At 42.8% G+C, this 17107-nt stretch overlaps 1 protein-coding gene across 6 annotated transcripts in view; it reads left to right on the top strand.

The window, feature by feature from the left end:
• SORBS2 (sorbin and SH3 domain containing 2) overlaps nt 1–17107 on the top strand; it is a 280974-nt gene that overhangs the window by 169487 nt on the left and 94380 nt on the right. For all 6 annotated transcript variants that reach the window (XM_044297794.1, XM_044297802.1, XM_044297811.1 and 3 more), the window contains 2 exons: nt 2327–2499; nt 13665–13731. In XM_044297794.1, coding sequence (XP_044153729.1) covers nt 2327–2499; nt 13665–13731 — 240 coding nt within the window. The remainder of the gene's footprint in view (nt 1–2326; nt 2500–13664; nt 13732–17107) is intronic.

Genomic DNA, 17107 nt, shown 5'->3' with positions numbered 1-17107 from the left:
TATCTGAGACCAGCCACCCGGACAGCTGCAGCAACAATCGGTTTGCATAACCAAAGAATTTCTGCACAAACTGTCAGAAACCGTCTCAGGGAAGCTCATCTGCATGCTCGTCGTCCTCATCGGGGTCTGGACCTGACCGCAGTTCGTTATCGTAACTGACTTGAGTGGCAAATGCTCACAATCGATGGTGTCTCGCACATTAGAGAGGCGTTCTGTTCACTGATGAGTCCCGGTTTTCACTGTTCAGGGCAGATGACAGACAGCGTGTGTGGCGTCGTGTGGGTGAGCAGTTTTCTGACGTCAACTTAGTGGATCGAGTGGCCCATGGTGGCGGTGGGGTTATGGTATGGGCAGGCGTATGTTATGAACAACGAACACAGGTGCATTTTATTGATGGCATTTTGAATGCACAGAGATACCGTGACAAAATCCTGAGGCCCATTGTTGTGCCATTCATCCATGACCATAACCTCATGTTGCAGCATGATAATGCATGGCCCCATATTGCAAGGATCTGTACACAATTCCTGAAAGCTGAAAACATCCCAGTTCTTGCATGGCCAGCATACTGACCGGACAAGTACGCCCATTGAGCATATGTGGGATGCTCTGGATCAACGTATATGACAGCATGTTCCAGTTCCTGCCAATATTCTGCAACTTCGCACAGCTATTGAAGAGGAGTGGACCAACATTCCACAGGCCACAATCAACAACCTGATCAACTCAATGCGACGGAGATGTGTTGCACTGCATGAGGAAAATGGTGGCTGCACCAGTTTTGCCCCAGTAAGGCAAAACTGCACATTTCAGAGTGGCTTTTTATTGTGAGAAGTCTAAGGCACACCTGTACAATATTCATGCTGTCTAATCAGCACCTTGATATGCCACACCTGTGAGGTGGGATGGATTATCTCAGCAAAGGAGAAGTGCTCACTAACACAGATTTAGACACATTTGTGAACAATATTTGAAAGTAATGGGTCTTTTGTGTATTTAGAAAATGTTTAAGATCTTTGAGTTCAGCTCCTGCAAAATGGGAGCAAAACCGAAAGTGTTGTGTTTATATTTTTGTTCAGTGTATATGTATACCCAGAGTTAGGCTTCAAAATATGGCTTAGGCTTTTCTGTCTGTAGGCTTTCCTGCTGTACATCAAGTTCTTTGTGACTCTACACCCACATGTATGGCACTGCACTGGGCGCTGTGTCATAGAAGTAGTGCTTCAAGAGGATACTACCTTTGTAAAGAATCCAATAAAAAAAAACTCTGTATGCCTCAGTCTAAATTCTGAGACATATGGAGGTACATCAGGGTCCATAGACCTGTACCTGTGCTGTATTACAACTACGTTATGTACAACTCATGAGACATAAGGTCCTAATGTTGTTATCCAAATTTCATCAGAGTAAGCTCTTGTGTTCTGGGACCTTTGGTACAATGCTCCTCTGCAGCATTTCTGACTTAGTGGTCCCAGTTAAGTGAGGTTACTACAGGCCTTCAGCATTTTATTACAGTCATAAACCATTTTATTAGGGTCCCTCAGCTTGTTATAGCCCATACAGTCCCATATACAATCCCTAATGCACTTAAGTGTAGGGACTTATTACCTGCCATACTTCTGGTTGAATACTGGCACTCATGAATATCATTGCTATTATCTGATAGTAAAGATGCTGCTGCTGTCTGATGTGAAAGATATGTAATGTGGCCATACACATTAGATGAATGTCTGCCAGATCTGACGATTTCACCAAGACTGGTCAACAGTCTTATTTTATGGAGATGCCTTGACTTTCCACTAATGGCAGAAAGAAATGTTAGGTGTGTTGGGTTTCAACATGCCCAATTCTTTTGTTCTCATTGGTGATAATCTGCTGCCAGGGTTGTCTGGCAGTGGCTTACTTCCCTCTCCCTACTAAGAACACATGCGCATTTTGCAGAGTCAAGGAGGCATCAGCCGGAAAAGCTGTTGGCCCAATGAGCATTCACCTGACCGCTATCTAACATGTATGCCCACCATTAGTTTGATACATTTTCTGCTTGGAATTATAACCTGCTTTTTGTGATATTTTTGAAGCTAGTGGTATGTATTCGTTTAGAGTGTTGCTCTTTTAAGAAGTCAGCCTGTAGTTGCTTACTAGTTTAGCTGAAATATGCTGTAATGTATAAAATAAAATAAAAACTGGATTCTTTGACAACTGAAGTGGGACTTTTGACCATCTGAAATACCGGGATGTATGCTTGTATTTGAACTGACTAACAGTACAGTATGATAATCTTGTCAATGAAAATCCAACTAAATTGTCATTTTCCCTTGTGGTGCAGACTCTACAGAGTCTTTCTCCCAGCATTACCAGTCAGATGTGACCCGGAACAGCAGCACTATACCAATCTGCAGGACCTCAGAAGAGGAGAAAAAAGTCACTGTAATTAAAGCGCCACACTATGCAGGGATTGGACCTGTCGATGAATCGGGAATACCGACAGCTATTAGAACGGTAGGAGTCAAATTATGTTTTTAATAGTTGATAAATTCAGTATTTTCCCAACACAGAATACTAGATTATCAGGCTAGTAGCTCCAATACACTAATATAGAGTTCTCAAAATAAACTCTGTTTCTTTTTTTCCTTTCATATGTTATTGTAAGTTCTCCGTTGAGGAGCAGGAGAACGGAAAGGACGGATTCTGCATGCAGGACTTTCGTCTCCGCTCAAAAATCATATTCTGAGCAGGACACCGAACGGCCCCAATTATAGTCTATGGCAGGGTTCCCCAACTCCAGTCCTCAAGGCCCACTTGCCGGTCAGGATTTAGGAGTATCCCACAAAATGAATACCTGAGGTAAATCCTGATGGATGGACACTAATTATATCAGCTGCCCAATACTAAGGAAATCCTGAAAACATGAATGGCAGGTGGGCCCTGAGGACTGGAGTTGAGGACCACTGGTCTATGGGGTCTTTAGGCTCCGTTACACTCAGTTAGGTCTCGGTTATCTTCAGAATCCGTTTCTTCAGAAACGGTGATGTGAAAGGAACCTAAGTGGAAATTGGATTGGGGAATTAATGGATATTCACCTAAATCTAATGTTCTAAAGATTCTGTTCACCTTTCAGCACCATATTCCTGTTTGCAGTATTGAACTATGTTAAAAAATTCATTAACTTCAAGTATAATGTATTACCTATCCTGTAGTGCAGGGATACCTAACCTGCAGCCCTCCAGATGTTGCAAAACTGCAACTCCCAGCATGCCCTGAGAGCTGTAGGCTGCAGGTTGGGCATCCCTGCTGTAGTGAAACAATTTTGTTGCAACTTTGCCTTTATGTGGCATAAAAGTAAATCTAGGCCAGCTATGAGCTGACCTGGGTATACGCTATAATTTACGTTATAATTTAGGTTCTGGCATGATTATAGTACATTTGTGGGTATGCCGGAGGCCAGACTCTCTTCTGATAAGCCAGCCCATTTTGTTTTTTAAATGATGTGTAGTGTAAAAGCTCAAGAAGCTTCAACATTTTGTGCAAATCATGGTTGTGAAAATTATTATTTTTTTATGCCAGTTTTCTGGCGCAAACGCCATGATGAATTCCCGCACTGATTAGGATAGAATACACATTTTTTCCTGCAGCTTGTTAGGCGCCATAGAAATCTATACGTATTGCAGTCTGCATTCCGCTGATCCAGAAAACACGGATACCGTTTGTGTGCATGCTGCATCATGGTGCGGACCCATTGACTTCAGTGGGTCCATGTTCCATATGTTAGGTCAGTGGTCCGCATGTTGCAACGAAGTATAGGACATGTCCTATCTTTTACAGTGAAGCTCCACGGAAGCAGAAGTGCACAAAGGGATTTCTATGAGACCAGCTAATATATGTGATGAAAATATATGCTAATTAGTATGTCTAAAATCATCTGCCATCAGAAAGAATTCCTTTTTGTAAGAAATGCTAATTTCAATATTTTTCCCAAACACCGAAAGCTGTTTAAATTAGCTTTCCTCACAAAGAACATAAAGTAATTCTTTCTGATGCCAGCTGATGCCTAGCCTACAATATTCATCACATATACTAAGTGGTCTCCATAGTAGAAATAGTACCCAGCCAGATGTCCCCCGAGACCTCTCAACTAGAAAAGCTGATTCTGCCTTGAGAAAGGGCTTTTTCCTGGAAGAGCTATTTACACAGTTTTTGGGGGTAGCCTCAAACTGTTTAATTGATACTTTTTCATAATAAGATTTTCACCTGGTGGTAGCCTCAAACTGTTCAATCAGTGCTTTTTCATGATAGAATATTTTATCTAATGCTTTTCTGGAATAAAGACATGCAAGTTAGTCTCCTTCCCAAACGCACATCTTACATCTGTTGGTATCAGATAGGCTTAGAAAATCTCATATGAACAGACAACGCAGCCCAGAACAACATACAGTACTAGTCTCTTTCTCTTATTTTAGTGAAATTTTAGTGAAATTCGTAATGAATCCTGTTCAGTACAGATCAATTTGTTCATCCTTATCTTATTAGCACATATTTGTCTATCAGGTGTGCTCTGAATTACATACCTGTTCTATATTGAATACATTTAGTGGACACACTGTACATATATTTATTACTGTATAAATTGTAGCATAAATTATAATATCGTAGATAAACACATCAAAAAGATGCTCATGGTCCCATCATACACCAAAAGGATTAATAGTAGAAAATATATAATAACAAACATTTATTGGGTCAGTAGATTCTGTGACACTTGTGTTACATATGTATTTATATAAATTGCAGTGCGTTTATTAGAAGTCATGATTTTTATAAAGGCCACAGCACATCACCATAAACCCTCTAAAAAATAGTTATGATGTTAGTTATATGTCTCATTTGTGGCATCCAAAACTGCCAATTACCACAGCATGTGCCAAGACTGGTACTTGTTGCTTTCTCTGCCAATTGCAGTATTCCACCTTAACATGTTACGGACACAGGGCGTACCGTACGCCCTGATGTCCTGGTACTTAAGGACACAGGGCGTACATGTAGTTCCGATCACCGCCGCACAGCGGGCGGTAATCGGAACTGGGTGCCTGCTGAAATCAATCAGCAGGCACCCTGGGTCAATGCCGAGGGGGGTCCTGTGACCCCCCGTATTGGCGATCGCTGAAATCCGCAGGTCAATGCGGTTTGCAGCGCTTTCGGAAGTTTATGATCCAGAGTCTTCAAAATGCCTTTTTTTTATGTTTACACCCCCCCCCCCACCCCTGGTGCTCCCTTCCTCTCCCATCGGGGGCTGCTGTGCCTTTTCAGCCCCCGATTCTTGACGGGATCACAGAGGGAGGGGGGCCCCCTGATTAAGTTTTTGTATAAGTCTCCTACTGCAAGATTGAATATTAATGGGAGCTTGACGGAGAGTCTTCATTGAGTAGAGGTACCCGTCAGGGTTTTCCACTTTCCCCCTCGATATTTATATTGAGTAGAGATGAGGGAATTTATTTTGGTTCTATCCGAATTTATTTGCAGCAAATTACGCTAAACTGCGGCTATTTCCTGGCTGCAGAGAGCCTTTATAGAGGTGCAGAACACTGTGCCTTGCAGTAACACGCATAGGGAGTCTGCTTTGGTGGTGAAAGCATGCAGATGACAGGCATAGCTCTTAGAATCACTGCACACTTTACTTATTTGGGCAGTCACGGGGCCAAAACTGACCAAATAACTCAAGTATGAACTCAGCCTTACAGGTTAATGTTAGCGCCAAGAAGAAGCGCACTTCTTTTACACCCTCGTCAACTGATTCCACATAGATGTGTAGTGTCCCACTAGGTAAAGGTGGGCACTGCACAGGTTAATGTGTTGCATTGCATTAAATGTCACGTGCATGTTTTTCCCTGTATTATCTGGGTGTCAGGCCTGTCAGGGTGTAGTTTAGCCTCCCAGACGTTAGAGGGAGCTGGAGAGCCCTAGTTACATATAGGAAGGCCCAGACAGGAGAGGGTGAGTTCATTCCAGGGGACTAGAGGAGTCAGCTCGTCCACCTGAAGCTCCTGAGGCTAGGATCAGCTCAGTAGAGATACCCCAGTTGCAGGATCCAACCTCCTGGGAGAAACCTACAGTTACCCACCTGATAAGAGGAGTCGTCCCAGGGTAAGCCAAGTGCCCCTGATAGGCAGAAGAACTTAGAAACCATTGCAAGCAGTATAATACCTGAGGAAGGAAGTAACCAAGGATATAAGCCACCCTTTTAGGCATCCGGGCCTTGGGAGATATAAAGCCAGAGCAGGAGTTCTAGAAAGGACACTGTACATGGTTCTGGGAAAAGTACAACCTGCTGCTGAGTGCTTGTGGAATTTACCCTCAGTGTAACTTGCATGTCTATTGCCTGCCATACTTGTGAATAAGCCCCTTTTGTGGAACTGTAATCAGAAGACTGTGCTACACCTGCTGTACAAAGTTGGATTGTCCAGTAAAGTTTACGTTTGGTTCACTGCATACTTGTGTACCTTCATCATTCCAACCACCCACCGGCGTGCCACCGTCCAAAGGCACTGGCGTCACAAATACCACAGGGACCTTGCCCCAGGCACACAAAATACCTGTAACATCCAGGGCACCTCATCCACCATCAGGCCTGGTCCCTATCTACAGAGTGTGCCCCAGAGGAACTGTGTCCACCTCTCCTTCACTGCCACGCGCCTTCCCAGGGCTCTTCAAATATAGTGAGTACCCTCGATTGCCCATAACTGTGACCTCACTTCGTCATACCCTGCAGGTCTGGCGTGTTGCAGATGTCTACAGAACATTTATTAAACGCTTATACAAGTAGATCCCTCCGACAGAGTGGAGAGGGTGTCAGCAGTAAGTTTTTGTTGACGTCACTGATTATTTTGCCCTTTCTCTGACCCGTCAGAACAATAACCCCCAAAAACAGATCCTGTCTGTTTAGCCTCCGCCTTCACTCGGTCAGCATTTGGTCAGTAATCCATCAGTATTCAATTGTCCCTGTAGTGGAGGCTGAGGACATGGTGAAGGATGAGGAGGTAGAGGCGGACATTGTTGCAGGACCAACGGCGTGAGAACGTGGAGGCGGAAGCGGCGTCACCTGGCCAAGTTGCTGGTGTGGCTGGGGAGGAACCACATTTGCCCAATGGGCCGTAAAGGACATATATTGTCCTTGACCGTAGTTACAGCTACCGACCAATTTTCTCAAAAAAAGGGACGGGAGGATTGCAGAGGCGCCGCTGAGGTGAGGAAGGCGGCACTGTAGACAGGGAGGGCGGCGCTGGGCACCAGACGGCGATGGGTGTGGCCGGGCACCCTGTATTAACGGACATCCCTTTGGGCGATTGACAGGTTATAAAAACCTGTTTTTTGGGCTAATAGAGCCACAAGCAGGTTTAATAAGGCCAGCTTAGGATTCATGTTATTAGTACGGACATGGGCATATGTTTAGGTTATAGGGGTAAAATCTCTTGACAGAATCCCTTTAAACTGGAATACCTTTATAGCTTCACAGCTATGGTTTTATAACCATTGGGAGGAATGGTTATAAGCAGATCTACATATCACAATATGTTCACAATATTAGAGTCCAGGTGAATATACAGGGTCCAACAGGATTATAAGAATTCTAGAAAGCTATTTATTAAGACGTGGGGCACTATTAGAGGTTGGCTGGGAATAAGGGGATCTCTTCATTGTATGCCCCTCTGGCATAATTATTATTTACAGGAGCTAGATGATCTATCTGAAGACAACTATTGGCAAAAACAACATTCTGTATGTTGCACAAGTGGTGAGTATGGAGCTATACTTCCATTCTTGGAGTTGACACAAAGAGAGCATATAATTAATTTATCTTGGTTTAGGTATCTACAGTTACATTTGGAGGAGGCAATAGCTAAACCTATTACCCAAAAACTGAGAGTAGTGATTCCGTATATGGTCGAATGTTGGATACTGGGTGATTTTTCTCAGGTCAATTGTTATAATCATTAAAAAACTCTCCTGATTAAAATAGTTCTTTTGGTGAGACTTTTAATTACCATATTTTTCGCCCTATAAGACGCACTCCCCCCCCCCCCCCCCCCCCCCGTCTTATGGGGCGAATGCTGCATTTTTTGAATTTTCAATGATACACTGCACCGCAATGCCTCTCAGCTGAGAGGGAGGAGGGGCTGGGGGCCGGCATCTGGTTTTATAATGACAGCATCTTATGATATGTGTCATCCACAGATCCCCCCATAATAGTATCCCTGCGGTGTAAATGACCCCCGATATAGGGGGTGGGGGTCGCATCTGGTTTTATAAGGACAGAGGGGCCCGTGCAGTTGACTGTATTCTACAGATCCCCCATAACAGTGTCCTCAACAGATCCCCCATAATAGTGTCATCCACAGACCACCATTAGTTCAAAACCCACCAAAAGCACACCTTTTGGTTCAAAAAATTTTTCTTATTATTTTCCTCCTCAAAAACCTAGGTGCGTCTTATGGGCCGGTGCGTCTTATAGGGCGAAAAAGACCGTACACGGGTCTGGTTGTCACAAAATATCCTTAGTGTGTATATATGGTTAAATCTGGTCAATAAGATTAAGAGATATGAAAAGATTTTATGTAAACAAAGAAATATTGAGGAGAAATCAAATAAGGTGTGGGGGATTTGGAAGTCTTAAATTTCCCTGTTTTCACCCCATTGATATCCCTGCTCCGTCCTTGTTGACGGAGAGGATATCAGATGCATCGCATGGAGAGTTTTGGGGGTAGGATTAAAATGGTAAAAAGAAGAAAATTCATACTGTAGAAGATTAATTTTGTATGGAAAATAACTGTGTTTTTCCTTCAATAAATACATAAAAAAAAAGATGTCAAAAGATAGGACATGTCCTATCTTTTGCGGTGCGGAGACACCGCCCGAAAGCCCACAGAAGCGCCTAGTAGTGTTTCCGTGGGCTTCCGATCCATGCCTCCATTCACACATGTCCTATCTTTTGTCGTATCTTGTAGGTCGCCGACCTATTCAAGTCAATACGGGCACGGAGGCCTTACAGTCCTGTGAATACACAAAACAATATAATGATATTTCAACTGGTTTCATTAAAGGATATCCAAATCTCTGTTGAAAAAAGAAGGAGCAGAAGTGCTGCTCAGGGTGCTCTCTCTGCACCTTCAGCTTTCAAGGGCTCTGCTCAGCTTTTCAAGATTGTAGAGTGCAGATCCCATATATTCCCTATGGAGCAGAGCTGTTCTTTTTTCAACAAAGGTTTAAGGAAATGGTCTGATGATGCGACAATGGATTTACAGTAATGACATCTCCAATAAGTAAAGAAGTGTCCACGCTCAGCAGCAGTTTCTAGGAGAAGCTGCCAGCACATCCTTAATTCACTGCAGGGGTACTGCAGTATCAAATGGTGTCCATTTTTATACTATGGCTATACAAACACCTTCAGTTCTTTACAATAGGGTTTCCATGTGACCACCTTTTTACATTCTACAATCATACTACAGATTGGCTCTAATTGATGCGTCTAATTAATGACTTAATTGATGACTTAAAGGGGTATGCCCATCACATACAATCGGGGCATATCGCTAGGATATGCACCCATTGTCTGATAGCTGCGGGTCCCACCTCTGGGACCCGCACCTACAAGGAGGACGGCGCGGGGAGAGCTTAGCCTGGAGGACCCGTTGTCTGTCCACCACCAAGCGCTGCTCCCATACAAGTTAATGGGAGCGCACTGCGCACGTGCGGCCCCTGCTCCTATTCATTTCTATGGGGCAGACAGAAATAGCCGAGCCAGCGCTCGACTATTTTCAGCAGCCCTATTGAAATGAATGGAGGACAGCTGCACATGCGCAGTGTGCCCTCCATTCATTACCCCGCTCCGTTCTCGTTGTAGGTGCGGGTCCGACTTCTGGGACCCACACCTATCAGACAATAGGGGCATATCCTAACGATATGCCCCCATTCTATCTGATGGCAAAACCCCTTTAAATCTACACCAGCTACAAGCTGGAGTGGATTTCTGTCTGGTACATGGACAGCCAGAGGAGGCATTTCAATTGTGATAAGGCCTGCTCCTCATCATAAATTAAATGCCTGCTCCAGCAGCATAGGACCTATCAAGATCGATGTAGCACACACCAATCTTGATAAATCAGGGGATTACAATGTATGAATTTTCTTCATGTGAACACCTTCATGTGTATTGTACAGAAATATTCCTGCCACTTGATGGGTGGGTCAACTATGTATTTGATAAGACCGGTATTTGATTATTGCTTTCATCAACTAATAACATTGTAGTATTATGTCATTGTCCTACAACCAAGGCTTCATTTATCCGGCTATGTCATTTATGTAATTACAACTCTTGGCAGCCTAAGCCAGTGCACGTCAGGGTTAAATAATGCATGCAAGTGATGAAAGCACACTGATAAATACTGTATATAGACAGGAATTGATAGCTCCACCTTAAAGTACGCGGCAGCTAGGCATTCTAGGCCATGTAGTTCTGAAGAAGGTAATTATTCCATAATAGGGTTTAAGATCCTTTCTGTCATGGCCTGTTAAGAGAGTTTTCCAGGAGTAGAATATTGCTGATCCTCAGGAATTTTGATGGTTTGACACCCTGCACCTCCACCAATCAGCTGTTTGAAGAGGTGCTGCGCTCCACTGAGCTCTGCGGCTTCATTAGCGCATGCCATGTATTGTATAGTGGCTGTGCTTGGTATGACAGCCCAGGTCCATTCACATGAATGCAGCCTCTTAAAACAGCTGATCGGCGGGGCTGTTGGGAGTCAAACCCCCACCCATCACCTGGGAATAATTAATCAGTATTGTCCTCCGTTTAAGTGTGCAGTCTTGAATGTAAGGTTAAGGGATTTAACATAAACAGCAACTTTATCATAAAACTGTGACATATACCCAGAATATTTGAGACATCTTCTGCTCTTATATACAGGCACAACATGAAATTGTGCAGAACTACTGTAGTGGCAGTCAAGGGAAGTGTATGGTAAATGGCCATGTCATTTTCAGAGCATCTGCTTTCAGAAACTCCAAATACAATGGGTTCAATGTCAAATTCAATCATAGGAGGTGTTGTAAACACCAATAACAAAAATAACACCATACCAGTATATAAAAAATTGTGTCTTTATTAATTTCCCAGTAATTAAGTAGTAAAATCATGATAAATATAAGTAAAAGTAACACACACCCCACCACACAAAACAAGAGGTTTTATTGTAAGGCTACTTTCACACTAGCATTAATATTTTCCGGTATTAAGTTCCATCATAGGGTCTCAATACCGGAAAAAAAACACTTTAGTTTTGTCCCTTTTCATTGTCAATGGGGACAAAACATAACTGAACACAACGGAGTGCTCCAAAATGCATTCCGTTCCGTTTAGTTGCTTTCCCATATCAGAGAGCAAACCGCAACATGTTGTGGTTATGTTTTTCGTTCTGGGATGCGTAGCCGGCATGACCCCCTATGCAAGTCAATGGGGACGGATCCGTTTTCTCTGAAACAATCTGACACAATAGAAGATGGATCCCATTGACTTTAAATGGAGTTTATGACGGATCCGTCTTGGCTATGTTAAAGATAATACAAACAGATCCGTTCATAACGGAAGCAGAGGGTTGTATTATCAGTAAAGGAAGCGTTTTTCCTGTACCCATCAAAAACGCTAGTGTGAAAGTAGCCTAAGGTCTCTTTCACACTACCGTTTTTTTTCAGTTTTGCGGGCCGTTTTTTGCGTTCCATATACGGTCCGTATACAGAACCATTCATTTCAATGGTTCAGCAAAAAAATTGAATGTACTCCGCATGCATTCCGTTTCTGTATTTCAGTTGTTCCGTTGAAAGATAGAGCATATCCTATTATTGCCCGCAAATCACGTTCCGTTGCTCTATTCAAGTCAATGGGTCCACACAAAAAAACGGAACACATACGGAAATGCATCCGTATATCTTCCGTATCCGTTCCATTTTTGCGGAACCATATATTGAAAATGTTATGCCCAGCCCAATTTTTTCTATGTAATTACTGTATACTGTATATGCCATACGGAAAAACGGATCGGAAACGGAAACACAACGGAAACAAACAAACAGAACAACGGATTCGTGAAAAACGGACCGCAAAACACTGAAATAGCCATACGGTTGTGTGAAAGAGGCCTAAGTCAGTAAAACAGTTACCCCTGGAAGAAGCTTTTGGAGAAATGGCGTTGGGGCGGAGGGAGTCTCCCGCATGGTCGGTATTGCATCATATTACTTAGTTATCTCTCTGGTATATTTTCATCACACTTACTTTTGTATGCTGTGGGGCTGTGTATTAGGCTACATGCACACGACCGTTGTGTGTTTTGCGGTCCGCAAATTGCGGATCCGCAAAACACGGATGGCGTCTGCGTGTGTTCCACAATTTGCGGAACGGCACGGACAGCCATTGATATAACTGCCTATTCTTGTCCATTTTGCGGACAAGAATAGGACAGGTTATATTTTTTATGCGGACCACGGAATGTATCAAAGGATGCGGACAGCACACGGAGGGCTGTCCGCATCTTTTGCGGCCCCATTGAAGTAAATGGGTCCGCATCCGAGCCGCCAAAACTGCGGCTCGAATGCGGACCAAAACAACGGTCGTGTGCATGAGGCCTCATGTGTAGATTTTCATCAGTGAAATGAATATTACTGAACTGTTATTACTGATTTACAATGACACCCTTTTGTTTTGTGCGTCGTATAGAAGAAACCGCAGCACTCTCCTGTCTTCAATTCAGTGGAATTTATTTCACCAGCAAAAAAAATAAAAATGCGACGTTTCGACCGTAAAGGTCTTTCTCAAGCTTGAGAAAGACCTTTACGGTCGAAACGTCGCATATTTTTTTTTTGCTGGTGAAATAAATTCCACTGAATTGAAGACAGGAGAGTGCTGCGGTTTCTTCTATACGACGCATCCAAGGGGGAACTTCTGACTGGCTCCCAACACGGCTGGCACCACCACTATGCTGCTATACAAATTTTTTCCTACCCTTTTGTTTTGTGTTGGTGGATGGTGTTACATTTACATATCATGATTTTACTACTTAATCAAATTGAGAAAGATGCCACTTTTAATATAGTGGTGCGGTGTTATTTTTGTTATTGGTGTTTAATCCTTGCTTTCAGCATAACTTAGTGTACAGTGTGAAATTGAATGTTGCCACATTTCATATCAACATCTCTGTGTAAACCCTTTACTTGCTGAATGTTTTAGTCCAAACTATCAGCCACAGAATGCTTCTACCACTGTCCGTGCTCCCGGGCAAGGAATGTTTGATAAATTAAAATAACACAATGCAGAGAGGAAATGTGGCGTCTATTGTGGTAGAACAGGTTGGATTAGTTCTTCTTGTATTGTACTGTGGAAAGATTTCAGGCTGCCATTAACAAGATCATCCAGATCAAGAATTCATCTCGCAGGAGGCAGAGAGTGAAGTAATCGTAGACATGGATTTTCAAACAGATAATTCACAGTCAGTATCTAGTGATCTGGTAGCCCTTCTGAACAAATTGGTAATTTTGTGTATTTTAATCCTTTTGGATGATCTCTTGATAATATTTTGGCGTCTATAGATAACGTACTTCTGTTTCTTCTTTTTTATTACTAGACTGTTGACAGACCAAAAGACTGGTACAAGACAATGTTCAAGCAGATTCATATGGTCCACAAGCCAGGTATGTGAACGTTCTTTGTATCGTGCATTGATTATTTGGTGGACACACAATGTACTGTTTACGACTTAAAAGGGGCTGTGTCATCTCAGACATTGGTGGTATTGTTAGTACAGTTAGGTCCATATATATTTGGACAGAGACAACATTTTTCTAATTTTTGTTCTGTACATTATCACAATGGATTTTGAACAAAACAATTCAGATGCAGGTGAAGTTCAGACTTTCATCTTTAATTCAGTGGGTTGAACAAAATGATTGCATAAAAATGTGAGGAACTAAAGCAATCCCTTCATTTCAGGGGCTCAAAAGTAATTGGACAAATGAAATAATTGTAAATAAAATGTTAATTTCTAATACTTGGTTGAAAACCCTTTGTTGGCAATGACTGCCTGAAGTCTTGAACTCATGGACATCACCAGACGCTGTGTTTTCTCCTTTTTAATGCTCTGCCAGGCCTTTACTGCGGCGGTTTTCTGTTGCTGTCTGTTTGTGGGTCTTTCTGTCTGAAGTTTAGTCTTTAACAAGTGAAATGCTCTATTGGGTTCAGATCAGGTGATTGACTCGGCCATTCAAGAATATTCCACTTCTTTGCTTTAATAAACTCCTGGGTTACTTTGGCTTTATGTTTTGGGTCATTGTCCATCTGTATTATTAAACGCCGACCAATCAGTTTAGCTGCATCTGGCTGGATCTGAGCACACACTATGTCTCTGAAAACCCCAGAATTCATCCGGCTGCTTCTCACCTGTGTCACATCACCAATAAACACTAGGGATCCAGTGCCACTGGCAGCCATGCATGCCCATGCCATCACACTGCCTCCGCCGTGTTTTACAGATGATGTGGTATGCTTTGGATCAGGAGCTGTACCATGCCTCCGCCATACTTTTTTCTTTCCATCATTCTGGTAGAGGTTGATCTTGGTTTCATCTGTCCAAAGAATGTTATTGCAGAAGTGTGCTGTTTTTTTTAAGATATTTTTTTTTTAGCAAAGTCCAATCCTTCTTATTCTCGAGGCTTATGAGTCGCTTGCACCATGCAGTGAACCCTCTGTATTTCCTTTATGCAGTTTTCTCTTTATGGTAGATTTGGATATTGATACTCCTATATCCAGGAGAGTGTTGTTCACTTGTTTGGCTGTTGTGAAGGGGTTTCTCTTCACCATGGTAATTATTCTGTGATCATCGACCACTGTTGTCTTCCGTGTGCGTCCAGGTCTTTTTGCATTGTTGAGGTCACCAGTGCTTTCTTTCTTTCTCAGGATGTACCAAACTGTAGATTTTTACACTCCTAATAGTGTAGCATATTCTCGGATGGATTTTTTCTGCTTTCGCAGATGAAGGATGGCTTGGTTCACCTGCATGGAGAGCTCCTTTGATCGCATGCTTACTTCTCAGCTTACTTCTTCAAAATGCAAGCACCACACCTAAAATCAACTCCAGGCCTTTTATGTGCTTAATTGAGAATGAAATAACGAAGGAATTGCCCACACCTGCCCATAAAACAGCCTTTGAGTCAATTGTCCAATTACTTTTGGTCCCTTAAAAAAACAGGGTGCCATATGTAAAGGAGCTTAAACTCCTAAAACCTTCATCCAATTTTAATGTGGATATCCTCAAATGAAATATAAAAGTCTGGACTTTATGTCCATTATATAACTATAACTTGAATATGTTTTAGTAAACAGGAAAAAAAAACTAAATTTGTGTCAGTGTCCAAATATACAGTGGTCCCTCAAGTTACACTATTAATTGGTTTCAGGACAACCATTGTATGTTGAAACCATTGTAATTTGAGTAATCGGTTCCAAAGCTCCAAAATGGCATTCAAAATAAGAGAAAATGAAGATTTAAGAAAAATAAGCAGATAACTAAGACAGATAAAACTAGTCCTTACATATAACATTCAGGACTAGCTTCTAACTAGCAACTAATCAAGCTATTTTACCAAAGAAGAGGCCTTGATTGGTTGGATCTGAGTCTGAGGCATTGTATGTTGAGTCTATTTTGAACTTACGATGGGCCAGAAAAGACCATTGTATGTTTCAAAATATTGTATCCTGAGGCCATTGTATCTTGAGGGATCACTGTATATGGACCTTACTGTGTATACCACATATTTGTCAAATGGGTGCAGTTCCCACCTCCCATCTACAAAATGGGGCCCCCAAAGTGAAAGAGAATGTACCGCACATGTGTGGTGTGCTCTCCATTCACTTTGGTGTGAGTTCTGATAATAGCCGAGCAAGCGAATGAAGAGTACACAGCTCTTCATTCACCTCTATGGAGCTGTCGGAGATAGCCGAGCCAGTGCTCTGCTATTTTCAGAACTGCCATAGAAGTCAAAGGAGGGTGGCCATACTTGTGTGTGCACTCTGCTTAACTTCAGAAAGGGTGGAGGGGTTTCTGGAGATAGGAGCGGGTCCCAGAAGTGAGACCTGCACGTATCTGACATCCTAGCGATATGCCACCAATGTCTCAGCTGAGACAAGCCCTTCAAAGGAGAATTCCACCTGGAACTTATCAGATTCTGCATAGAGTCTATACAAACTCATTCCTTTCTAATACACTATTTAAAATAGTGTTTTTTCTAGAAAAAGGTCAGTTTCCTTATGTCTGTCCTAAAATCAATTTCTTGGCTAGAAAAGACTGACAGTGAAATGTCTGATCAGTAGTGTAAAGCAAATGTATCACCTATATGTTAAGGTGCATTTACATGTGCCAACTAAGCAGACAATTATTGGGAAGGAACTGTTCCTTCCCGATAACTGCCTGCTCGTCAGTGGAGGTAAAGAGCTGCATTTAAATTCACCAATCACCCGCATTGTATGGAGACGAGAGATGGCTACTGCTAGTCCTCGTCATACAGATTGATTGTTTCTGGGCAGCATACTACTGTTTATATATCGCAATTCGCCCAGAAACAATTATTTCACTGAAGAACAAGAGTTTTGCTTGTTAAGTGCTTGTTCACATGACCGTGTGAAGCGCGTGCCCGTGCTGTGGACCTCAAATTGCGGTCCGAAATGCACGGGCACAGACTGTGGACCAGCTGCAAGGGTATCATGGACCCATTCACTTGAATGGGTCCCCGATCCCTCCGTTCCTCAAAAAGATGCAGCATGTTCTATATTTTTGCGGTGCGGAGGAACGGAACCCCTGGAAGCACTCTGTAGTGCTTCTGTAGTGTTCCGTTCCGTGCTTCCGTTCCGCATCTCCAGATTTGCGGACCCAATGAAGTAAATGGGTCCTCATCCGTGATGCGGAATGCACACGGAACGTTGCCTGTGTATTGCAAATCGGCAAATGCGGTCCGCAATACGGCAACAGGCAGCACACGTTCGTGGGAATGAGTCCTAATAGTGTGATCTGCGGAA

Source organism: Bufo gargarizans, chromosome 1, assembly GCF_014858855.1.
Source record: "Bufo gargarizans isolate SCDJY-AF-19 chromosome 1, ASM1485885v1, whole genome shotgun sequence".
Classification (NCBI taxonomy): domain Eukaryota; kingdom Metazoa; phylum Chordata; class Amphibia; order Anura; family Bufonidae; genus Bufo; species Bufo gargarizans.
The sequence above is the reverse complement of the archived record's forward strand: the minus strand, read 5'-3'. Positions and strand labels throughout refer to the sequence as shown.